At 46.4% G+C, this 25,656-nt stretch overlaps 1 protein-coding gene across 2 annotated transcripts; it reads left to right on the forward strand.

Annotated features, from left to right (window-relative positions):
• Window positions 1-3,591: 3,591 nt before the first annotated feature.
• RAB6A (RAB6A, member RAS oncogene family) lies at window positions 3,592-21,946 on the forward strand. Of its 2 annotated transcripts, none has more exons than XM_053456664.1 (8): window positions 3,592-3,870; window positions 12,681-12,739; window positions 13,946-13,999; window positions 14,496-14,601; window positions 16,515-16,626; window positions 18,739-18,832; window positions 19,843-19,909; window positions 20,843-21,946. In XM_053456664.1, exons 1-8 carry the CDS (start codon window positions 3,801-3,803, stop codon window positions 20,905-20,907), a joined length of 627 nt encoding a protein of 208 aa, XP_053312639.1. In that variant the 5' UTR covers window positions 3,592-3,800; the 3' UTR covers window positions 20,908-21,946. The 2 variants fall into 2 exon arrangements, with proteins under 2 accessions (XP_053312639.1, XP_053312640.1); XM_053456665.1 differs by lacking the exon at window positions 14,496-14,601 and adding an exon at window positions 14,703-14,808.
• Window positions 21,947-25,656: the final 3,710 nt, after the last annotated feature.

Genomic DNA, 25,656 nt, shown 5'->3' on the forward strand with positions numbered 1-25,656 from the left:
ATGTCCCCCGCTTTGCTGGCACACAAAGGTTCCGCCCGAGATGCACAGATAGAGACACGGTGATAAACGTGATTCAGGGGGGTAGAGGATGTGGACTGAAACTCTCAGTAATCCCAGCAGGCCTTTGGCTGGGGGCAGGTGTTTTTCAGTCTTTATTATATACAGATATAGGCTCCTCATCCATTGCTATGATTTTGGAGCCTTTCCCCCTCAGTCACCGGGCTGCGCCTGCGCTGACATCACATCTATAAATAAAGTGTTCAGAAGGCTTTCCAACATGGCTGCGATGATGTAATAGGGAATACGGTATAATAGCCCATGTTGGGGTGAATGATTTGTAACCTAGAAGTAACACAGAAACCTAGAACCCGCCGGCAGATCGGCCCCATCCGGCCCCCGTCTAGTCGCCCGTTTCTCCTGCTGTAAAGACTCAAACCTTAATCAGTCGTTGGTCTCGTCTTAGATTCAGGATTCGTATGCCGATCCCATGCATGTTTAATGCCCTCACTGTATTACCCTCTACCACTTCTGCCGAGAGGCTGTTCCACTTATCTACCACCCTCTCAGTAAGGAGAATAATTAAGTTTTATCTTGCGATGTTAAGAGTTCTGTGTGCACGTAGCAAGCGGTGCTGAATACATGTTACTCAAAGCGCAGCGTGCCGCTGTACACAGGATCAGTCACCGCTAGGTAACTCTCTAGTTGCAATGTTATCACGTGGCAGACTTGGGTAAAGGGGCTCTGGGAAGTCTCATTACTCTCAGCCGTCACACACCTCTAGGTATGGCAATGATGAGTCCGGTATACACGAAGCTGCTGTGTAGAAATGGAAATCACAATTAAAAATACATTGTTGCGGGTTTAGTCATTAAAAAGTTAATTCCAGGAGAGTGGAACATTCCAATGCCAGTTAACAATAGGGGGTTACGAAGGGACAACCACAGCGAGGGTCTCCTGCGAGAAAAGCATGATGTGGGGAGATTCCTCGAAAACTTCCAATTCATACCACCCAACAGTCCCAGTTTTTGGGCACTGGCTCAGGTAACTGCCCTACTGTCCCTCTTTTGTGGGCCGGCCAGGAAGATTCTGTGTAATGAATGCAGCTTTTAAACGGGACATGCTATTGATTGCAGGGCCGGACTCACCGAATGACATATATGTAATATATGTCTTTGTCCTAGCACAGCAGTCTCTTTTTGAAGAAACAAATGCACAATGTATGGATTAGGGTGACCCCATCAGCCATATTTCCTTGGACTGATATCATTTTCACTTTTTGCAGAGCAGTGCTGCCCCCTTCTGGATGTGGGATGTACAACATCAGCAGAGGGAATCAGTTACTCGGTATACATCCTGCAGGGGGCAGCACTTTACGTATACCGGTCAGCAATATGGAAAACATGGCCGATGTGCTCATATGTCTCTCATTTATAATGCACGACAGCCGCTCGCATCAAGAAGCCGCGCTGCCATAACTACTGTTTAGGGGCAGGATAATTCCCCTTCCACACAAGCGAGAAGGTCACATGATATACCTAGCCAATCACCACATTCTCCAATCCCCCCTCCCATATGACTTCTAGCTCCGCCTGCTGCTGATGATGGCACTTCAGGGAGCAAAGATCTCCGATTACGTCACCCGGAAGTTGCAGCGAGTAACGTGGCGTCCCCTATACTTGCTGCAGCCAAGCCACCGCCCCGACACCGCCCTCCAGCGCAGAAAGCCGCGCCTATTGTCTGTTCATTTATTGGGCGACCGCACCAGCAGGATAGGCTTTTTCAACCAATGGCACGCCTCATTGCTCTGGCTTTATACGGTCTAGGCCAGACATGGGGCGTCTCGGCGGCCATGTTAAGTGTGGCACGTTTTACAGCATTAAATAATATACACAATAAATGACATATTTGGATGTTTTGAATGTATGGAGTGAGATGTTCCATATAACCAGGATTACCTACAGAAAAAAATTACGTAGGCTTAAGAAAAAAAGGAAACTTTAGTAATAAAAGACTAATTCATCATAGTAATGTATAATATCTCAGTGATAGCGTTACTATAGCAACATGTCATTACTCTGCAGTGTTGATTTTAATGCATATATATATAATTTGCTATGACATCATGCTACATTGTAATTATGCTGTGATGTCATGCACACTATATAACATTAATGTATAATTGTAATGAAGCGTGATTATATGCGGGAATTTTCTAAATGACTCTTAAGACTCTTGAACTATTAACCCTTTAATAGCCTAAAACCTAATAGGCAAAAACCTGAGAGTTCCCAGAACTTCCTACAACGTAGCAGCGTCGGTTGGATCTCTAGAGCGCCCTCGGGTCGGTTGGATCTCTAGAGCGCCCTCGGGTCGGTTGGATCTCTAGAGCGCCCTCGGGTCGGCAGGATCTCTAGAGCGCGCCCGGGTCGGTAGGATCTCTAGAGCGCGCCCGGGTCGGTAGGATCTCTAGAGCACACCTGCCTCTTGCTTTGCATGTGGTAAATACTGCATTTGCCATCTCTATGTTAATAAAACATGGTTGCCGTGATCTATGTACCTTGTTGCCTGGTGTTATATTATTATTTCACTCCATAATGACGCCTGTCTGAGCGTGTAATGTAAGAACATTTTGCTTTAATAGCAATAGCCACATGATGTCAGAGCTCGACTGGTGATGACTGGGTGGCCCTGGCACTTTAAGGCCACACGCCGCACTTCCATTCTCACATTGCGTCTAACCGGGCAAGCGTTTGGTGCCTTCAGCCGGCGGTCCGCTGGGCATTAGTCCAGTAACCCAGATGTCCATTCCCAACTTCCAGAACCCCTTCCTTCCTTTGGCACGGACGTTGGCTGTTTAAGAGGTGCAAGTGTGGATGTGCAAAGACACTAAAGCTGCCCTATGTAAGTAGGGCTACCCTCGGTGATATAAACTGCCACTTTACAATAAGGAAGCTGCCAAATCATGGGGTTTGATGCAGAAATTAATGTGCGGAGAGAAGATTTAAACAAGTTATTCAGCCAAGAGGTAGTGTAGACATGGAACTGAACCGCGTAAGCCGCCGCGTAGGGAAGGGGGGTAATTTGGTTAAGATTGACAATACCCGGCTAACCAGAGTGTAGTAGATTGCAAGGTTTCCAGACCGTCGAGGTGTCTCCTTCCGAACAAGAGATCTCATCCGTCTCTAAAACTTGCAATCTATTACACTCTGGTGAGCCAACAATGGCAACCTTTTTTGTACCAAATTTGCTCAAGATTTAGTGTATTAACAAAATTCCATATTGTGGGAGATTACATTTTGATTTTAATTAAACAACTTTATGGGACTAATGGGTTGGCCATGTGAGGTAAACTGATTTTTTGTTCACATCACGTCATTTGTGTGACGTGCGTGACGTCATCTTCAAGCAGCTTTCACGTTCCCATGGATCAGCCACACTCTTAATGGACTCCAGGTCTTGCTATATTGTCTCCACCCACTTTCCATGGATTGGCTGGAATTCAAGCACGTTGATTGGCTGCCTCCTTCAGTTGGCATGGAGACAAAGTTTGTCAGTTAAGGGCTCGGTCTGTGTGCGGCGAAATATGCAGCGAGGGGCGGGGTTTCCGCATCAGGTGCGTGTGAGAGGTCACGGGAAGCAGCCTTTTTCCAGTAGCGCGATCCCGGCGGCCGCTCCCCGGTTCCCAGGCTGACCCTCCCCCGCAACAACCCCCAAGAGCACGGCCCGTCGGACAGGCCCAAGAGACGTGAAGTCAGCCTCGCTTAGCCTCCTCCGGATTCCAGCCCACGGTGCCCGGCGCCATGTCCGCGGGAGGAGACTTCGGGAACCCTCTGAGGAAATTCAAGCTGGTCTTCCTGGGAGAACAGAGCGGTGAGAGCGGCACAGAGACGGGAGAGGGAGGTGGAGACGGGCGGGTAAAATTAGAGCAACATGAGATAGGCTGCCAGAGAGAGAGAGAGAGATAGAGACACGGTGACAGACAGACAGACAGACGACACGCAGGCAAAAAGGGAGACACATGAGTGAGGCTGCCTGAGAGAGACTGTCGCAGAGACAGACAGACAGACTGGGAGCGACTTGAGAAGGCTGACTGGAGGGTAGAGACAGCCAGATACAAAGGGTTAGGGAGATGGAGCCTTTCGGAATAGATGCAGGCGGAATGAGAGCTTCGTGAGAAGACGAAGAGACAGACAGACAGACACCGAGACACGGACAGAACGGGAGCGACGTGAGGAGACAGAGATACAAACGCTGCACAGACAGACAGACTGACAGGGGGAGACAGGCTGGCACAGGCAGGAGCAGAGAGACAGACAGACAGACAGACACCGAGACCTGCAGAGACAGTCATGTAAAGGAACGCAAGCCGAGACAAACACTCAGAGCTGGCAGAGCGAGAGACAGCTGATGGGAAAGGATGCAGTGAGACACAGGGAAGCAGGCGAGAGCGCTGGGGAGTGCGCAGGCGAGAGCGCCGTCACACAGACTCGCATATCTAGAGAGGCTGCTAAACCTGTCTCTGTCGTACATCCAGGGCCCGGTGACAGATTGCCCCAGTGACAGATTGCCCCACAGGCACGTGCAGCCGTGTCATTACTCTGGTGTCTATAGAGACGCTTTACCTGCCCCAGCACCCCCATCTGAAAGGTTTAATCCATCTACCTATCCATCTCTTAAATTTAATGTTCCTTTCCGCCCCTCGGTTACATCCCTCAGACTAAAGAAATGCAATACGTAACTCTATTATATACATTTACCTTACTGAGAGGTGGTGGATAATTGGAACAGCATACCGGTAGAAGTGGTAGAGGGTAATACAGTGAGGGGATTAAACATGCATGGGATAGACATACGGCTCCTGAATCTAAGACGAAACCAACGACTGATTAGGGTTTGTGTCTTTAGACGGGAGAAACGGGCGACTAGACGGGGGCCGCCGGGGGCCGATCTATGGGCAGATTCTGTGTATATATTCACACCTTTATAAAAGCAGGTGCTGTTATGCGATATTGAACTGACTGGTGGTGATGTGTTGATGTGTTTAGGCTCTATTTGTTTATCACTGTTGTTCAGTAAAGAGCGCTCTCGTGTTGCGATGGGATTGTGACATGTATGGATGGATTCAGAATACATACGTGACATTCCCCACACGGAGCGGATCTCCCCAGGCAGACGCGTTGAGATGTTCTGCGCCCCCCCCCCGTTGAATGCATTATTTAAAGCTCTGTGATGCGCGGACGGAGCTCTCTAGTGGGATGCGCTGTTAACGAGGATCTCCCGGCGCGGGATCTGGCGGGTTACCGTGTCGCTGAGGTTTCCTCACCGTGGTTTTTCCTGCCAGGCAGCGGATTTACATCTCGAGAGACGCGTCCTGGGATCTGCTGTACCGCCGTGTTTAGGCCCCCAAGCTGGCCCACTTCCTGGGAACTGGTGGAGCGGCTCCTCGGCCAGAATTCCCCCCAATACACAGAGCGGGATGGAGGGGGGGGGCTTAGAAAACAGTAAACGTACCGCTTAACCCATCGCTTCCTTTGCCTGCCGTTCCCTTCAACAGATGGGGTCCCTGGGGGTCTCAACAGAAGCCTCTGGGAGAAGATCTCTCCTGGCACTGAATGCGTTAAATATCAAAGAGAAACACTTACACCTAGAGATCTGACAGGATCTCTAGCTGAGGACCGTGCCCAAGAGCTTGCAATCTAGTCAGGGTGATTGGCTTTTGAGGGCTTGGCACGTCAGCTTACACTCTAATATATCTGTTCCTTATTACTATTTTTATTATAAAGGTCCCATAGGCGGTATTACGTGCTTTCAGTGAGAATGCCTGTTCCTGTGTAGGAGGACACGGGGTTAAAATCTATAAAAATACGAGTATTAAGTAGTCTCAGGGAGTGGAGCCCGAGGTCTGACTCGGTCACGCCGTGTATTGTTACCCTGTTACTCACGCCGAATGTCTGCTGAGGGGTGATTGGGTGGATTTGGGAGGCGAAGGCTTTCCTCCAAACACCTTCGTTCGCTGAGTTATAAAGCTTTAGACTTTCAAAAATATGAAAAAAATAAAAAGATTAAAAATATTTAGCGTCACAGAACTCGTTTTACGAGCATTTAGGGCATAAACCCCAAAAAATAATCCCACAGCAGGGAGATCAGGTAACTTCTGGGCACTGAGGGTATAAAAGTGCAACACTTCATTTATATACCGCCTTCATATTCTGTAGCGCAGTACAGCGGGTAAGCAGGATAAACCAAGTCGTGCATCTTACAATAGAGCTTACAATCTACACTCTATATCGGAACATACACCGGCGACGCCTGGAGCTAATGGAATTTCAGACTTGTCTCGATGGGGTCCCACGCAGCCCCCCCATAATATAAAGCATATTAAAGTACGTCGTCCACTCGGTTTCAGTGTCGGGAAAGCACTTCAGCATGCGCTGAACTGACCTCATGTGAGTGAGGAGAAGCCCGGTCCTCTGGCCTTTAGGTCGGGCAGCTTGGAGCCCTGAGGTCTTTTAGATCCCCCCCCCAGGCCAGGGCGCACGCTTTGTGCTCGCACCGGTAAGCGCACCAGCCCCCTTAGGAGCCATAGGGCTCGCTTTCATTTTTGTCTTCACTGACCTCATCACGCTGGCCGAAGTGTCCGGGGCTTCTGTGGGGGGGCCCTTTCTGGATATAGTTCTTAAATGCCTATTGTTTTCTGATTAGGGGCAGTTAGCCCATAAGGCCCCCCCCCCACACACACACACACATACACATACATATTCCAGCGGTCCTTCCCTTTCTTTGGAGGGACCAAGAAGATCTGGCCCTCCTGCAGGCTTTTTGGTTGGGGAGGCAAAGAAGGGGCCACATATCCCGAGTGCGACCCCCCGAACAAAAGGAGATGATCTGGTGACCACCGTGGCACTTTTTGTCCGCTCGCGTTCTTGTTTTGCGGCAGCAGTAAAGCGATGCTGTGCAGCTTATCAAAATCACCCGGATTCCTGTGAGTCGCCCCCGTTCCCGACTGCCCCCCCCCCGCCCCAGCCTGGTTTCAAGCACCTGTTGGCTGCAGAACAGAAGAGCGAGTGTCGAGGAGTTAAGGACTGCCGGGATATTAGCCGGGGACGACAGATTTGGTTTGGATCCGGGAGCACGTGTTTGGTTTTTTTTAATCTTGGTTTTTATTTTCATATATATTAACGTTTTGGTCGTATCTCCCACCCACCATTGTAAGCCCCCTTAACCCCTTCACCACAAAGCCTGTACATGTACGGGTTTCTTCCAATTACCTGCAATCAACGTGATCTCAGCGTTTGCTCGCAAGTGATGCTGGCCGTGGATCATGGGAGGAAAGACCCCCCCCAAAAAAAACATTTAGGAAGCGATCAGCTTCTTCTAACCCTCCCCCCCGACTCCTTATCATACTGCAACAATAGAATGGCTCTGTCTCAACCACCCAGCCAGACACCAGGACTTGCCTTAATAAGTGAACGCGTTTATGTAGCAGTGAGATGTCGTGGCTCTGTAGTATGTGCCAGCTTGCCTCGCAGCGGGACTTGAAAGCCGTCTTTGGTAGTTATGGATTATTCAGATTCCAGGTCGTCCGGCCGGAGATCGCGTTACATCGCCCTGAATGCAGCTGCTGTGGCGCTCTGATGCCGTCCTTCGGTGACTGACGGGTTATGTCCTCCGCCGGGGCAAATGTTCTGTCAAATTCTTGCTGTAGAGCATTTATCCTTGTCTAACCTTTTTTATACACCCCAACTATCTCTATTTTGGGGAACCAGTCCTGCTGATTCACTCCTCTTTCAGTCATGGGATAGACATAGGGCTCCTCAATCTAAGACGAAGTTTGAGTCTTTATGGCGGGAGGAACGGGCGACTAGACAGGGGGCCAGATGGGGGCCGATCTGCCGGTGGGTTCTGTTTCTATGGTAGAGGGGGAGCTGAAAAATATTCCACGTCTTCCCGTCACGTTCCCGCCGCGGGGCTGGGTTAGATGGTGCTTTCTGGCAGGAGAGGGTTAATTAGAGTGCCGTCTTATCTGTTTGTGGCAAACGGTTCCTCTCGTCGCTCTCGCTCGCTCTCATGGCGGTCCGTGGGTGAGGCCTGCTGGCTGGCCGGAGAGACCCCGAGCCGCTGCCGCGAATCCCGATAAACTTCAAACAAAAGAGCGTTCGTAAAACGGGATTTATTGGCGGATCAATAAAATCTCATGAAGATCTGCAGACCCGGAGCCGCCGTGGCTGTCAGTCATGTGATATTTTGGGTGACTTTCCGGCTCAAGCACCGCACTGAGCTGACGCTTTATGGCGATGCTAATGAAGTCCGTTCCTCCTGTTTTTATACAAATCCTCGGATTTCACATCTTGGCCGGGTTGCAGCGACCGGCTGGCATGTTACGGAGGACGTTTCTTTTTTTTTTTTGTTTGTTTATTTTTAATGCTTCTCGTTGTAATGGGACGTTAATTTATTAAATGTTTTAGCATTAAAGGGACAGCCTAATGTGTAACGTGTAGAGGTCTTGTTGTTCTGTGAAGCCCGTTCCCGTCATGCCGCGGGTGTTACGGTCAGCGGAACCGGAACCACGTTCTATTGGGGTATTTATCGTGAGGGTTCTGTGCCGTTCCGCTGGGGGCCGCGTGGTTCCGGGGTCTGTCCGGCCGCACGGGATCTGCTCGCGTCCCGGTGGGCTTCGGCTCGATTGCTTGTTTAAGGTGTAAGCAAACAGGTTTAATGAATTATGAAAAGGCCGGAGCACGGCGTCCGAGACTCGTCCTAATGAATTATAGATGGGTGCGTTGGCCGGCGAAACGCAGCAGGGAGCGGGGGCCTGATGCTTGTAGTCGCGACCTTGAATAGTAATGAGGGGGGCGGGGGGGTTGGGGGTCCCAATATTTAACCTGTTGCTTTACTGCCGGAAAGTAGATGGGTCTGGAGCCCTGCTTTATAAAGGGGGGCGCTGCTCCTCAAATTTAAAGGAATGGTATTTGCCAAAGGAGTCGCATCCATATATAATATAATATAATAATAATGATAATATAATATAATATATAATATAATAATGATAATGATAATATAATATATAATATAATAATAATGATAATATAATATAATATATAATATAATAATGATAATGATAATATAATATATAATATAATAATAATGATATAATATAATATATAATATAATAATGATAATGATAATATAATATATAATATAATAATGATAATGATAATATAATATATAATATAATAATAATGATAATATAATATATATATTAGTAATGTTGCCATAAATCAGTCCAAGAAGCAGTTGATTTGCGGAGACTGAAGCCCAGATCTCAGTACTGTTGGCTGATATTCTGCTACCTAGAGGGTGGTAGGTAAATGGCACAGTCCCCCAGCAGAAGTGGTAGAGGTTGATTGCAAGACTTATATATTTCAAAGAGAAATGATAGAACAGAGAGTCAGAGGCTCGGATGAAAAATAAGGAAACTGTACTCACAGGGGGTAGATAGGTGGAACAGCCTCCCAGCAGAAGTGGCAGAGACTAAAGACGAGACCAACGACTGATTAAGGTTTAAGTCTTTACAGCAGGAGAAACGGGCGACTAGATGGGGGCCGGATGGGGCCGACCTGGCGCGGGTTGTGTGTGTTTGTAAGTCGTGATCTGGCGTGTTATGCCGATGTCGCAGGGGATCTGGATTAGCGGCTCACTGTTTGCGCAGGTGCCCAGCGGTTCCCCTTTAAATCCCCCCGCATTCCATTTCTTACGCTGATAAATCCTGAATAACAGAAACTTTCTCTAGGGCTTCCTGCAGCCTCGTTTGACTTCATTGAGCGTTTTGAGGCTTCCTCACCCGCAGGGCGATAGCAGCGCTTATTTACGTAGCCGCTCTCTAATGATCTCATTTATTCCGTCTAGAATACGTCCTAGAAAGCCGTGGACGGTCTCTCCCGAGACATGAGACTCTCCTCCTTCCCCAACACGACCAGAATCGCAGCCTCGTCGGCCCTGGCGCTTCCCTGCGCATGGCTGAAAGGGTGTACTCCATAATCATTACCGTTCCAGATTTCGGAGTTGAGGAAAGTTTTACATTACTGAGAGGGTGGTAGAGGGGAACAGCCTCCCGTCAGAAGTGGTAGAGGGTAATACAGTGAGGGTATTAAACATGCATGGGGTAGACATAAGGCTCCTGAATCTAAGACAAGACCAACGACTGATTAAGGTTTGAGTCTTTACAGCAGGAGGAACGGGCGACTAGACGGGGGGCGAATGAGGGCCCTTGCCCCCCCCCGAAATACATCAGTTTAAGGCAGATCCGTCACTTTCTATTCACGAAGTAAAGCCTGTGACTGTGTGTACATTTAATGTGTATGCTTTAGAAACCTACTTTGTGTATACTGCGGGAGCAGCCGTTTTAAATTCCTCTTCTTGGCTTCTGATTATTCCTCCCCGTTACAGCACAAAGCACTTTCCCAATTAGAAGTTCCAGCCCTGCTGCTACAGCTGCCCTCCTCCTCCTGACCCGCCGTCCCCATAATAACGAGAGTGCCCGATATTCAATTAAAATGCTTTTAATTTATTATCTCTATCATGTTGGGTCTTGGCTGCCATAATTACTCTTCTTACACCCGGGGGCTGGGGTAATATGCCTGGCCACTGCATACTTCAGTAAAGGGTTAATAATTGTATGTACCCCCTCCTCTCCCTGTATAGATATTCGGGGGTTTGGGGAGTCATCGGGGCGCATTCTCAAACCGCCCCCCCCATCGCTCCTACGATGCCAGCATTATCTGCAAATGATAGAAATGCAGACAATGATAATAAAAGAGCCTTATGTGGCTTTGTGAATGAGGCGGACAGGATGAGTTTCAGTCTGTAATGACCCACAGAAAGCTCTGATTCTACAGGAGGATGATGGGTATTGTAGTTAATGGAGGGCTGGCAGTGTACCTTTTGGGCAGTCCTGTTATGAGAGGGTAAGGGGGTTTGGTATGTCTGGTATGATCAGCAGATCTTTTATTTCCACTGAAGGGTTAATCACAGAAGCTTCTCTCACATGACGGTTTGGCAGCGCCTCCTTTTGTCTCCCTTGGCAATTAAAAGGTTAACACCAGCAAGTTTTCTTATTAAATATGCAAATCGGCGCAGACATTGCATCGTTACCAGAGTTTGAAAATGAATCGGCCCTCGTTTAGCTCCTCCCACCGGCTGCCTCTGCTGAAAGCAGGAAGCATTCGTAGGTTCACTTCCTGCACATGCTCAGTGGCGCTCCTCTGGCTCCGGGCCCCGTGCTGTGCGGCTCACACGTTCCTCTTCCAGTAAAGGCCGGCCGGGAGAAGAGCTCAGGAGCCTCGTTCTCATATCTGACCCAGAGAGTCTTTAAATATTAACCCTTTCATGGCCCGTCAGGCAGAGTCTATGTAGTGGCTCATCAAATGTGTCCCCCAAATGGCTTTAAAATCGGTCGTCGTGGAAGCTTGACATTTAATCGCATAAAAAAACACCAGGTCTCTACCAGGACGTCTTAATGTTAATCGTCCCTTTTCTATACGTTCACTGTACCCTTTTCTATACGTTCACTGTGCCCTATGGAGCCCTATATAAAAAAAAATATATATATATATATATATACACATTACACAAAAATGATACGCTTACTGATAAGTGCTGTCAGTGGAGTCTGCTGAGTTATATATATATATATACTTATTATATATCTCCTTTGTACATGAGCAGGAATGACAGCCGGCAGTCACATTAGATGCGCAGACGACACGTGGCAGAGTAAACTTACATTTCAACCCATTGTCCGACGGCTTGTGTACCTTCCTCCGGCAAGAGTCCTTACTGCCAATCACGGGACAAAGAGACCGCCGAGTCCTGTTTACACAGACCTGTTTGATATCTGGCGTAATGGGGATGGTTAAGTCTGATTGCGTTAATCCGGCTAGCGAAAGAATGTCTCGGTCTGTTTCGTATGAACGGTAAACTGCTGCTCTGCACCTTGAGCGAGGGGTTTTATTAGAGCAGCAAACTATACTGCCCCCTAGTGGGAGCAAAGCACCGGCAATCATCTTAGCATCGGCCAAACACTGGTTAACACATAGAAACCTAGAGTCTGCCAGCAGATCAGCCCCATCCGGCCCCCGTCTAGTCGCCCGTTTCCCCTGCTGTAAAGACTCAAACCTTAATCAGTCGTCGGTCTCGTCTTAGATTCAGGAGCCGTATCTCGCTACCACCTCTGCTGGGAGGCTGTACCGCCCTCTCAGTAAAGTAAAACTTCTTTACATTATAACATTTCTCCTTCTGGGAAAAGCATGTAATGAACTGATCAAGACTTTACTAGAATTTTTTTCTTCTTCTTCTATGATCCGATGTTTTGCATAATATTTATTGAATTATAATGCGCTCTGTTATATTCTGCGGCTCTGTAATATGTATACTGTTTCTGTATGTCTATGTGTGTGTGTGTGTGTGTATATGTGTGTATATATATATATATATATATATATATATATATATATATATATATATATATATATATATATATATATATATATATATATATATATATAAAATTATATACCTGGTTTAGGCGTCTTGTAGCGGGATGCCTGGATGCGGTTGTGCTGTATGTGAGCTCGTTAACCGGCAGCCTCCTAATCATTTTTAATTTATTTTTTCCATTTTAGTCGGGAAGACCTCCTTAATTACCAGGTTCATGTACGACAGCTTTGACAACACCTACCAGGTAAGACTGTCAGCGGTGGGCCCGCTTGCACCCATTACTTATAATATATATATATATATCGTTTCTCTTTCCTTCTGGAGACTTGTATAATACAGCATTTTCCTAATATAGCTATAAAACGGTTGGTTTAAAGAAATGGGCCACACACATCTTGGTTTTGCTGCAACTTCTAGTAGCAGTTTGAAAAGTCACTCAAAAGCTTCACGTCTGTCAGTCGAGCTTTAACCTCAGGGTAGGGTTATGCTGTTAAAATGCTTCGTCGGGTTATGACGTTCATTTTTAATACCGATTTTTAACTGTGGTGTGTTTTAAAATTTTATGTATTTGTTGAATTTGAGACAATATATTATTTGCAACCATAGATCGTATTATTACGTCCAATAAAATAGGCCCTAGATGACCAAGGACGTAATAGTGCGTCCCATGGATTTTACACGGCAGGGACATTTCCCTGATGGCACCTAACACCCTGGGGTCTCGTCTGTCAGAAGGAGCGAGCACCGGTTACACCGGAACAAGAGAGAATGCATCTCCCTCTTCAAAACGTTTAAGCAATGTCTCCAGTGATGTCATCATTAAAAACCTATGAACGTGGGATATTCTACTCCTGGGCATAAATCAGGGGTATTGGTTAATAATATTCATACTAAAATAATTTTTTTGAGAAAAAAAAGTGGTATAAAGAGAGAGCCCTGGCTGTGCTTGAAAAAACACAATGTATTTATTTTTATGGGTGCCCTAAACATCAAAAAGGGAGTCGTGATTGAACAAGGATGTGCTAAAATGGCAAAAAAGCTCTGATCACTTAATGGCCGGGGGGTTAAAATGTCTGCGTTGATTTTGGGGACGGATACCCCTCTCTGGTCGTTGTTGCGCTGTTTGGATGTATATTGGAGCTTAAAGCAAACCGGAAATGTGATTCACGCGAATCTCTGATTTCTGAAGATTCCTTGAGATGCCGTTTTGGAAAAAAAAAAATTCTCACTCGGTATCTAAGGGGTTAACCGTGACAAACGGAGCAATTAAAAACAAAATCACCCAAAAGCCTCTTATATAGTGTTTTACATTCTTGCATATAGTGGAGTAGAAAGAGCGAAACATATATAGGGGGGGGGGGAAATGCACAAAATAATTGGAGTTATGACTGTGTGTTGAGAATGTTATTTGTTCCGAGAATCCTAGTAACTGTTATATTTTATATTTTAGGCCACAATTGGTATCGACTTCTTATCAAAAACGATGTATCTGGAAGATCGGACAGTAAGTGCTAGTTTGGCGATCTTTGTGACGCACCGGGCAGGTGTCTGCGTACCCCCCGCCAGGACTCGAGGGGTCCTCGTCACGGCTGCTTCCGCGTAGACTTCGCTCCATCTATACCCTAAAACCTAAGAGCTCTCTTGGGAATATTTATCCTGATCAAACTGGGAAACGCCATGCATTTTTCTCTGCGTATTTCTTCCGCTATAGAATTAGAAATAGAATATTCCTTACGAGGCAGCCCCCCCCCGGCAACCATGTGTGCGCGGCAATCGGCATTTACTTTTGTCCACGCAGCGGTTTAAGTCCCAGAGGGTAGAGAGAGGGCATTAATCCAACAGGCCGGGTCTGAGCCGGCGGGATACACGGATCCCACACGGGATTGATCAGCTCGTTATGGACCGCGGAAGGTGAAATTAAAAAATAATGGTGGGGGGGCGTTCGGTGTGACGGCCGTCTGCTTTTGTTTCGGTCTCTTTCATTGTCTCCCGTCCTACAGATCAGACTGCAGCTCTGGGACACCGCTGGTCAGGAACGCTTCCGCAGCCTGATCCCCAGTTACATCCGCGATTCCGCAGCCGCTGTAGTCGTGTACGATATCACAAGTAGGTACCCCCGACACGTGCCAGCTTTCTGACGGTCTGTTCATTTTTTTCTCTCCCCTTTCCTCCCCTTCTGCTGTGCCGACGCTGCGCCCCCTTGTTAGATCCGGTTGCAATTATGGGACACGGCAGGTCAGGAGCGCTTCAGGAGTCTGATCCCTAGCTACATTCGCGACTCCACTGTGGCAGTTGTTGTTTTTGATATAACAAGTGAGTCTGGACAGGAACTACTTCTCATTTTCCTCTACTACGGTCTGGTAGCCGAAAAACAACCACAGTGCGACCCCTTTTATAACGGAATCACCGGCGGGACTCGGATATTTAATGCCCGCGAAGCCCTTAAGATTTCCCTTCTTTGCCCTGGGACAGGAATCTGTATAGGTTATAATTCCTGTGACAGGCGAGCTATAGTAACGGGGCAGCGGCAGGCGTAGGATTGTTTGCAGCGATGCATGCTTGTGTGTCCTATTAACAGACTAATATCCCCAAATATTTAGTAGATATATGAGGCGTAAAATATGACTTATATCCCGATAAATAACATATCGGCGCTTGTTTCCGGCGTTCAGAGCTCTTGTGGTTTCGGGACATGCCTGCCATCCAATGCTGTGTCCGGGTCTCTGTACGCCCATGCAGCGTGTCGTAGGACGCACACGCCATCCCCTGCGTCATACATGCGGCCGGACCGCTTAATGCCATAAACCCTGCAGCGGTATCCCAAACGCTAGCGGCACCCGTAGAATAATGATGAAGCCATAGTGCGTCTTCCGGCTGTGTTATCACACGCCTGTCCCGTCATTCATGTTATGTCGCTGCCCCTTATGTCTTGGTTTGGGGTCCCGATTGTCACCATACGGAATAAGGGTGTGTGTTAGAAGCGTCCATCGCTACCAGCCGCCCACCTGTAGCCACGATCCGTTATAAGTGGGAAGCACTGTACAGTGTATATATGTGCGTGTATGTGTATATATATGTGTATGTGCATGCCGCACGCTTGTCTTGTGCCAGCTTCGTGTCATACGTGTTGCTTGCATCCTTGTTCTGCACGCAGTGTATGTTACATGATGCACCCTGGAGCTGCGCAAGCGGAGGGTCGTCCTTTAACTAAAAACCCCTTTAAAATCCTGCAGGGTAGCAGCGAAGCTCCTGGGAAAAGATGCCGACGGACCTTCTGAGTTGTTCTGAGGTTTAACCCTTCACTGACAAAAGCCTTACGGGTTAATAAACACACATTATAAATAGGTTTAGATTCTTTTGGGACCCAGAAGGTGTGTGAAGAGCCTATCTGGCACCCAAAGAGTTATAATAAAGTTGCGTAGCTGGAAACCGTTGAATTACCCCCTCAAATGGAAACATAGAACCCGCCGGCGGATCGGCCCCATTCGGCCCCCGTCTAGTCACTAGTTTCTCCTGCTGTAAAGACTCAGAGCTTAATCAGTCGTTGGTCTCGTCTTAGATTCAGGAGCCTTATGTCTATCCCATGCATGTTTAATACCCTCACTGTATTACCCTCTACCACTTCTGCTTGGGAGCTGTTCCACTTAACTACCACCCTCTCAGACAACCACCACACTCTGAGCTTTTGTATTTGTTCTTTTTAAACTTTTGTGGACTTTTTCAATTTTTCATCAAGACCTCCCAGTTCCTGTAAAAATAAATAACCTTGCACGCCGTGACTCAGTCCCAACGCAGCAGATCTGTAAATTCCACAAACCAGACTTATACATTAAAAAAACGTTTCATAAAATGATAAAAGCAACCCAAGCCCGTTGTCGGAGAGCCAGAGACCCGGCTCCAGCATACACCACACCGAGCGTCTGGGGCCCGGAAGCTCCGGGATTAGGGGAGGAACAGTGGATTATTCCGGTTCTTTGGGAAGACGCACGTTGACTGTTTGTTTATTCTCTGCTATTCAGATGTAAACTCGTTCCAGCAAACCACAAAATGGATCGATGATGTCAGAACGGAGAGGGGGAGCGACGTCATAATAATGCTAGTTGGAAATAAAACAGATCTTGCAGACAAAAGGTAAGACTTGCTGGCAATTTGGTCGTTTTCCTGAAATCTTGTGTCTTGGTGATCTGGACAAAGGGGGCTTGCTGATTTTTATCATGGGAAATGGCTTCCTAAACTAATGCCAACAGATGATTAACAGGATCAATAAACTATAACTAATCTCGTCCTTATAACCCGTTATATCCTGTATATTCCTCATATTATATATTATATACTCTCCGGCCGTATAACTAATCCTGTCCTTATAACCCGTTATATCCTGTATATTCCTCATATTATATATTATATACTCTCCAGCCCGTATAACTAATCCCGTCCTTATAACCCGTTATATCCCTGTATATTCCTCATATTATATATTATATACTCCGGCCGTATAACTAATCCTGTCCTTAAAACCTGTTATATCCTGTATATTCCTCATATTATATATTATATACTCTCCGGCCGTATAACTAATCCCGTCCTTATAACCCGTTATATTCCTGTATATTCCTCATATTATATACTCTCCCCCGTATAACTAATCTCGTCCTTATAACCCGTTATATTCCTGTATATTCCTCATATTATATACTCTCCCCCGTATAACTAATCTCGTCCTTATAACCCGTTATATCCCTGTATATTCCTCATATTATATATTATATACTCTCCGGCCGTATAACTAATCTCGTCCTTATAACCCGTTATATCCCTGTATATTCCTCATATTATATATTATATACTCTCCGGCCGTATAACTAATCCCGTCCTTATAACCCCTTATATCCCTGTATATTCCTCATATTATATATTATATACTTTCCGGCCGTATAACTAATCGCGTCCTTATAACCCGTTATATCCCTGTATATTCCTCATATTATATATTATATACTCTTCCCCCGTATAACTAATCCCGCCCTTATAACCCGTTATATCCCTGTATATTCCTCATATTATATACTCTCCCCCCGTATAACTAATCTCATCCTTATAACCCGTTATATCCTGTATATTCCTCATATTATATATTATATACTCTCCATCCCGTATAAATAATCCCGTCTTTATAACCCGTTATATCCTGTATATTCCTCATATTATATACTCTCCGGCCGTATAACTAATCCCGCCCTTAGAACACGTTATATCCCTGTATATTCCTCATATTATATATTATATACTCTCCGGCCGTATAACTAATCCCGTCCTTATAACCCGTTATATCCCTGTATATTCCTCATATTATATATTATATACTCTCCGGCCGTATAACTAATCCCGTCCTTATAACCCGTTATATCATGTATATTCCTCATATTATATATTATATACTCTCTGGCCGTATAACTAATCCCGTCCTTATAACCCGTTATATCCTGTATATTCCTCATATTATATATTATATACTCTCCGGCCGTATAACTAATCCCGTCCTTATAACCCGTTATATCCTGTATATTACTCATATTATATAGTCTCCGGCCGTATAACTAATCCTGTCCTTATAACCCGTTATATCCCTGTATATTCCTCATATTATATATTATATACTCTCCGGCCCGTATAACTAATCCCGTCCTTATAACCCGTTATATCCCTGTATATTCCTCATATTATATATTATATACTCTCCGGCCGTATAACTAATCCCGTCCTTATAACCCGTTATATCCCTGTATATTCCTCATATTATATATTATATACTCTCCAGCCGTATAACTAATCCCGTCCTTATAACCCGTTATATCCTGTATATTCCTTATATTATATACTCTCCGGCTGTATAACTAATCCCGTCCTTATAACCCGTTATATCCCTGTATATTCCTCATATTATATATTATATACTCTCCGGCCGTATAACTAATCCTGTCCTTAAAACCTGTTATATTTTATCATATCATATCATATCCCATCCAAGATTCCTTTCTTCAGAAGTACGTAGTTTCCTTCTTCATATTCCTGAATTGTCCTGGTGATTCGTAAACCTTTTCCAGAATGTTCTCAAAGCTTTAGTACATTGTGCTGATCTTCTGGGGTAACTAAAGAGAACATTGTGATGTTCCCAGGACGAATAAGTCCTCTAAGCGTGAAAGGATCTGAGGTTAAGTGTTCTCCTTGGTGTTCTCTCCGTAGGCAAGTGTCTATCGAGGAAGGTGAAAGGAAGGCGAAGGAACTGAATGTAATGTTTATCGAGACCAGCGCGAAAGCCGGCTACAACGTAAAACAGGTAAAGTAATTAAAGCAGCAAAAAAAAACCCAAATCCATCGAGTTCCAACTCACTGCCGATCCAGAAGAAGCGCAAAAACTCTGCTAATTCAATAACTGCCCGGGAAACTAACGGTTAAACTGCAGGCTGGTTTTACTTGTTGTATTTATGCTAAAAGCCGTGAAGGTGATCGATCCTTCTAAGGGACCACTTAGGGCAAACTTTGCTTTGAGGCTCCAGTTAGAGGACCTGGGGGGCCGATGCCGGCGAGACACATCATGACGTTAAACTCTCTCTCTCTTAATGAATGATATAATTAGACATTTCTGGTGGAAGAATTCCCAAATTTGTTTTCAGTTTATGATCTCTAAAGACCTCAAGGCTTCCCTTCCAGCCTCTGATACCCTCCTGAAACATACTGACGCTTCATTAACTCCGAGTTGTAATATTATTTCTGTAACACAGTCCCAGAATCTAAAAACCCGCGCCGCCCGTTATTTGATGGTATTTGGGCGTCCGATGGGCTCTTTTCTTAATACCTGTCTGTGTTCATCCTCCGTGGTTGTGTGAGCCACGTTATCAATTACAGGTGACAGAGCCTGTGTTTGATCATGTGATCACATTACCTTTTTGACCTATACGTTATAATGCGGGGCTGGCTCACGGGTTGACCTATACGTTATAATGCGGGGCTGGCTCACGGGTTGACCTATACGTTATAATGCGGGGCTGGCTCACGGGTTGACCTATACGTTGTAATGCGGGGCTGGCTCACAGGTTGACCTATACGTTATAATGCGGGGCTGGCTCACAGGTTGACCTATACGTTATAATGCGGTCCTTCATAACGTAAAGTTAATTCAGTGATTTGGAACCATGCAGATGTGCCCGTTAGTGAACGAGCTCCTTTTTTGTTTTGCAGTTTACAGTAGAATTCCTGGGTCTTAATATCTGGAGGACCTCTCTCTGTGACCCGCTCTTAGCTCTGCCAAGAAAATGTATTTTAATTGCCCGTTTTTGTCTCTTCCAGCTCTTCCGACGTGTGGCGGCCGCCTTGCCCGGGATGGAGAGCTCACAGGACAAGAGCAGAGAAGACAGTATCCTTTCTGGGGGGTTTCGTCATTCCCTGCGCATTCACATCGGCAGCTTCTACCCCCCAATGATCAGCCGGCTCGGAGGGCTGTATAGCTCGTTGGAATAGCAGGACATTCTGGGAGTTGTAGTCCAAAGGTGCACGTTGCTTATTAGATCAGTTACACAAAGGGGTTTATGCAACTTATTCAAGCAAAGGTGTAGCCCGGTGAAGCTGCAGCTTGCTTCCTGGTACTCTCCCTGCACTGTGGGCTGTGCATGCACATCTTCTGCACGGCGTGTTGCTGGGTGGTGGGGCAGGAGGGTTCTGCAGAAAACCCAGGGCCGGCCGGACAATGGAGCCGAGTGGGGCAACCGCTCCAGGCGCCACTTTGCCGCCCCAAGCCGAGAAGAGAGAGAGAGGCGCCCCTCTCCTCTGCGAGCCCTCAAGCTCGCTCTTGGTGCCGGCTTGTAATGTTGAGCGCCGGAAGATGACGTCATTTCCTGCGCTCAGCATTACAAGCCGGCACCGAGACCGAGCAGGGAGACTCGCCGCAGGACTGCTGAAAGGTAAGTACGGAGGGGGAAGATAATTGGGGGGGGGGGCATTTTAAACTTCGCCCCAGGCGGCATTTTGTCTTGGGCCGGCCCTGAGAATACCCCACGCGTTTGTAAAATGATCACCATGAAAAGTTAAAGGGACCCCGCAGCGGCTATCTGCATCACATCGTGTATACATAATGAGTGTCCCTTTAAACCGTGTGACGGCCGGCGACAGGCAGAGCTTTATCTATTCAATAAAAGCAGACGCGCGATATTAGTGTATTCATCAATATGGATTAGGGCCAGAAGTCTGACTGTCAGGGCCTTTAAAGCCCCCTGTTGGGGTATTGATCATTGCGCTTTTCTTATGTTTAATTTTTATTTTTATCCCATTTCCTTAACTCTTTCCTTCCCAGTGATTGACATTAAACTGGAAAAGCCTCAAGAAGCACCCGTCACTGAAGGCGGCTGTTCGTGTTAATAACCCCCACCCCCGAGCAGCCTTCGGGGCCACGCTGTCCTCCCCGAACTCCTTCTCCCTATTAACTCTTCATTAACAACCGTGTGGATATCGGCTTGAAACACCCCCCCCCCCAATCTCCCTATCATCGCCCATCTCGTAATCCTCCACCGCTGGCTGTCTCGTGAACCTGTGAACAACTTCACCGGCTCGTCCATATGTACATTATCTATAGTGTCTTCATTATTTAAGCGGCACAGATAGGGTTAAATCAAAATGGCTACCCTCCCATCGTAGAGTTCCAGTTTGGGGGGGGATTGTACTTTAGCTTCCAGGGGAGGGGGAACCAACTGCATCCTGCAATGATATGGGGTATCTCACCCCCCGACCCCCCCCGTACAATGCGTCTGGTCCCGCGGGGGCCGCGTTTTACCGAGAACACTTTAATGAATGTGCTTGAGATTTTTTTCCGTGTTTTTTTTTTTCCCCTGATTGTGGCCGATGGCTGCGAAGGGTCAGTAGAGATTAATCTAGTGGGTTGGGGTAGAAACGGTTAACAACGAAGCATTAAGCTGCAGTCGTACTCGTTACTGTTTTATATCGCGGCGCGTCCGGCGGCTTTAAACCATTTTCTTTTTATTAACTTTTTTTTTTTAATAAAGTATAAATAAAGCACTTTGTAAAATCACTAAGAATCGACGCGTGGGCAAAACAGACCCTTCCCGCCGATAAGATACCCGCGACTTCCTTGTGTATAAGGCGGTAACGTCTTGACTTGATCCTGCTATCGGCTGAGATGGTTTGGAAGCAGCCGCAAGACTTCTCCTTCGTCTATGAAGCACATGAAGCCCCACGGTTTAAATTTGGGGGGGTGGGGGCTATATTATAATTGCCAGCCTCCACAGACTTCGAAGCGGTTCTATACCATGTATTCCATGCCATGCTGCCGGCGGCAAGTGTTTTAAGGCCAACGGCCACCGACTTCTGTATGTTCTTTACTTAGACTTACGAATCGGCGTTAAACTCCAATGATCTTGGTATTAAACGAAAATCCAGACCCCTTCTGCCTGAAAGATTTCCGTTCTTTAACAGGTGATCGCGTTTATTAGCCAGCGGACTGTAAAACCTGGTATGAATATCATGGGGCGGAATAAATGTGGGGCGTTGGATCGAAGGAATGCTGGAGGAAATTTCCGTTTTTTTGGATCCAGAATTTCAGCAATTTTCCAATTAATTGGATATTTCTGTATTATGACATAATGTTCCTCCGTGATAATTTTACTTTACTGAGAGGGTGGTGGATAAGTAGAACAGCCTCCCAGCAGAAGGGGTAGAGGGTAATACAGTGAGGGTATTAAACATGCATGGGATAGACATACGGCTCCTGAATCTAAGACGAGACCAACGACTGATTAAGGTTTGATTCTTTACAGCGGGAGAAACGGGCGACTCGATGGGGCCGCCTTGTTATGTGTTGTTGCCGCAGCCAGCTGTATGCGCTCTGCCCCGCAGATGCCTAATATCAGGGGCAGCTCGCTGGATCCAGGGGGTACTCAGGGCAAATTCATGAACAGAGGTCATCGTGCAGCCAGCACCGTGCTAAATTCATTCAGAGACATCTTCGGGATTGCTGAGGATAGTGAGCCCCCCAGAAGGAGACGCCGTCCTTAATTTACCCCGCAGGGTTGGGCTGTTATGCTATTTGCCTGTCAGGGTGGTTCTAATGGCTGTGGAGCTATACCATTCCGTACATGCGCAGAAAGTGAGAAAAAAAACCAATATATGATATGTGTGGGAGCACAACATGAGAAAGAAGAAAATCACAGCTAAACAGCAACACCAAAAAATGTTAAGAGCCATTGTCCCAAAATGTACTACGAGTAAGAAACAGTCTTGTCATTAAGGGGTTAAACATATCCACAGAGTTAGATAACATCCTCAGGCAGAGAATTTCATATTCTTACTGTGAAGAATCCTTTCCTCCGCTGACGCTGAAATCTCCTTTCCTCCGCTGACGCTGACATCTCCTTTCCTCCGCTGACGCTGAAATCTCCTTTCCTCCGCTGACGCTGAAATCTCCTTTCCTCCGCTGGCGCTGAAATCTCCTTTCCTCGTGTCTTTTGTAGAGACCTCTTGGTGAATAGATCACTAGAGAGCTGTTTATACCGACCCTGTATGTATTAGTACGATGTGATCAGAACCCCTCGTAGACGTCGCTTTTCAAGTGAAATCAAGTTCAGTTTTTCTAGCCTTTCTTCAGAACTTAAATTCTCCATTCCTCTTATTAACGTTGTAGCCGCCTCTGCACTCTCTCCAGCTCTCTAACATCCTTTTTAAAAACCGGAGCCCAAAATTGCCCGGCCTACTCCAGCTGAGGCCTCACCATCGCTTTATAAAGAGGCCACATTATATTTTCATCTCGTGATTTAATTCTCCTCTGTATGCCAATACCAGACCGGCTTTTGCAGCCGCTGACTGGCGCCGCACTTTGTTGCTAAGTTTCTGGTCTACAATCATACCCAAGTCCTTCTCAGTTTCTGCTTTTCCACAACCCGCGTGCAGTTACACCACGATATGTGCCTCTCGCCCTCTAGCAGTGAGAGAGTTAATGTATAACATATTGATTCCACTCATACAACGGCAATGGTGTTAAAGGGAGCTCTGCGGAGCCCGGTAAACGATCAACGTGATGGAGAGACGGAGGTGAGAAAATATCAGCCGGCGATATCGCGGATAACTGGAGTCGCCCCGCTGATATTTTAGTTCTATACCAGAATTGGAAGATCTCCGGTAACCTTCAGGGCAGGAAAAGAATGCTTTAGGCAAAAAGACTTGCGAGTCCTCGTCCCAGCAGCTCCTCTGTAGGGTTCACATCGCTGTCTGACCCCCCCCCCCCATTAGAGGACGGCCATCAGGAAATAAAATTAACCCTTTCCGTACCGGTGACGTACCTGGTACTTCCTGGTTGGGTGTCACCCACAGACAGGGACGTACCAGGTATGTCAGCGATCCATAGAAGCCACTCCCCCTCACGTGATCGCTTTGAAGCGAATCACGAGCACGGAATTAAAATATTTAAATAAAACTGCGGTCTTCAAGGAAAGACGCAGTACGAGAACGCCGGTATGGAAGGGGTTAAATCTATCAGTACACAAACAGGCGATAGTTTCAAAGCAATATAAGTTTATTGCACAAATAATTTTCATTGTAGGTAAAATTACTTTGGAAAAAGAGAAAAAAAACCCCACTAGCGCTGTATACAGTAATATAACCCCCCAGCGCTGTATACAGTAATAACCCCCAGCGCTGTATACAGTAATATAACCCCCAGCACTGTATACAGTAATATAACCCCCAGCGCTGTATACAGTAATATAACCCCCCAGCGCTGTATACAGTAATATAACCCCCAGCACTGTATACAGTAATATAACCCCCCAGCGCTGTATACAGTAATATAACCCCCAGCACTGTATACAGTAATATAACCCCCAGCGCTGTATACAGTAATATAACCCCCCAGCGCTGTATACAGTAATATAACCCCCCAGCGCTGTATACAGTAATATAATCCCCCAGCGCTGTATACAGTAATATAACCCCCCAGCGCTGTATACAGTAATATAACCCCCCAGCGCTGTATACAGTAATATAACCCCCCAGCGCTGTATACAGTAATATAACCCCCCAGCGCTGTATACAGTAATATAACCCCCAGCGCTGTATACAGTAATATAACCCCAGCACTGTATACAGTAATATAACCCCCAGCGCTGTATACAGTAATATAACCCCCAGCGCTGTATACAGTAATATAACCCCCCAGCGCTGTATACAGTAATATAACCCCCAGCGCTGTATACAGTAATATAACCCCCCAGCGCTGTATACAGTAATATAACCCCCAGCGCTGTATACAGTAATATAACCCCAGCACTGTATACAGTAATATAACCCCCAGCGCTCTATACAGTAATATAACCTCCAGCACTGTATACAGTAATATAACCCCCCAGCGCTGTATACAGTAATATAACCCCCCAGCGCTGTATACAGTAATATAACCCCCCAGCGCTGTATACAGTAATATAACCCCCCAGCACTGTATACAGTAATAACCCCCAGCGCTGTATACAGTAATATAACCCCCAGCACTGGATAGAGCAATATAACCCCCCCAGCACAGTATACAGTAATATAACCCCCCCAGCATGCTGTATACAGTAATATACCCCCCAGCGTGCTGTATACAGTAATATACCCCCCAGCGTGCTGTATACAGTAATATAACCCCCAGCACTGGATAGAGCAATATAACCCCCCAGCATGCTGTATACAGTAATATACCCCCCAGCGTGCTGTATACAGTAATATACCCCCCAGCGTGCTCTATACAGTAATATAACCCCCAGCGCTGTATACAGTAATAACCCCTCAGCTCTGTATACAGTAATATAACCCCCCCCAGCGCTGTATACAGCAATATAACCCCCCCCAGCGTGCTGTATACAGTAATATAACCCCTCAGTTCTGAATACAGTAATATAACCCCCAGCGCTGTATACAGTAATATAACCCCCAGCACTGTATACAGTAATATAACCCCCAGCGCTGTATACAGTAATATAACCCCCCCCAGCGTGCTGTATACAGTAATATAACCCCCCCCAGCGTGCTGTATACAGTAATATAACCCCCAGCGCTGTATACAGTAATATAACCCCCCCCAGCGTGCTGTATACAGTAATATAACCCCCCCAGCGTGCTGTA

The sequence above is a fragment of the Spea bombifrons genome, chromosome 2, assembly GCF_027358695.1.
Source record: "Spea bombifrons isolate aSpeBom1 chromosome 2, aSpeBom1.2.pri, whole genome shotgun sequence".
In the NCBI taxonomy this organism is placed as follows: domain Eukaryota; kingdom Metazoa; phylum Chordata; class Amphibia; order Anura; family Pelobatidae; genus Spea; species Spea bombifrons.

Bases quoted from the DNA above. Each gene is read 5' to 3' on its own strand.
- RAB6A (XM_053456664.1), top strand. From the start codon at position 3,801: ATGTCCGCGGGAGGAGACTTCGGGAACCCTCTGAGGAAATTCAAGCTG. The intron at 14,602-16,514 runs GTAGGTACCCCC...TCTGCTATTCAG, and splicing joins AGTCGTGTACGATATCACAA to ATGTAAACTCGTTCCAGCAA. The intron at 18,833-19,842 runs GTAAAGTAATTA...TGTCTCTTCCAG, and splicing joins CCGGCTACAACGTAAAACAG to CTCTTCCGACGTGTGGCGGC.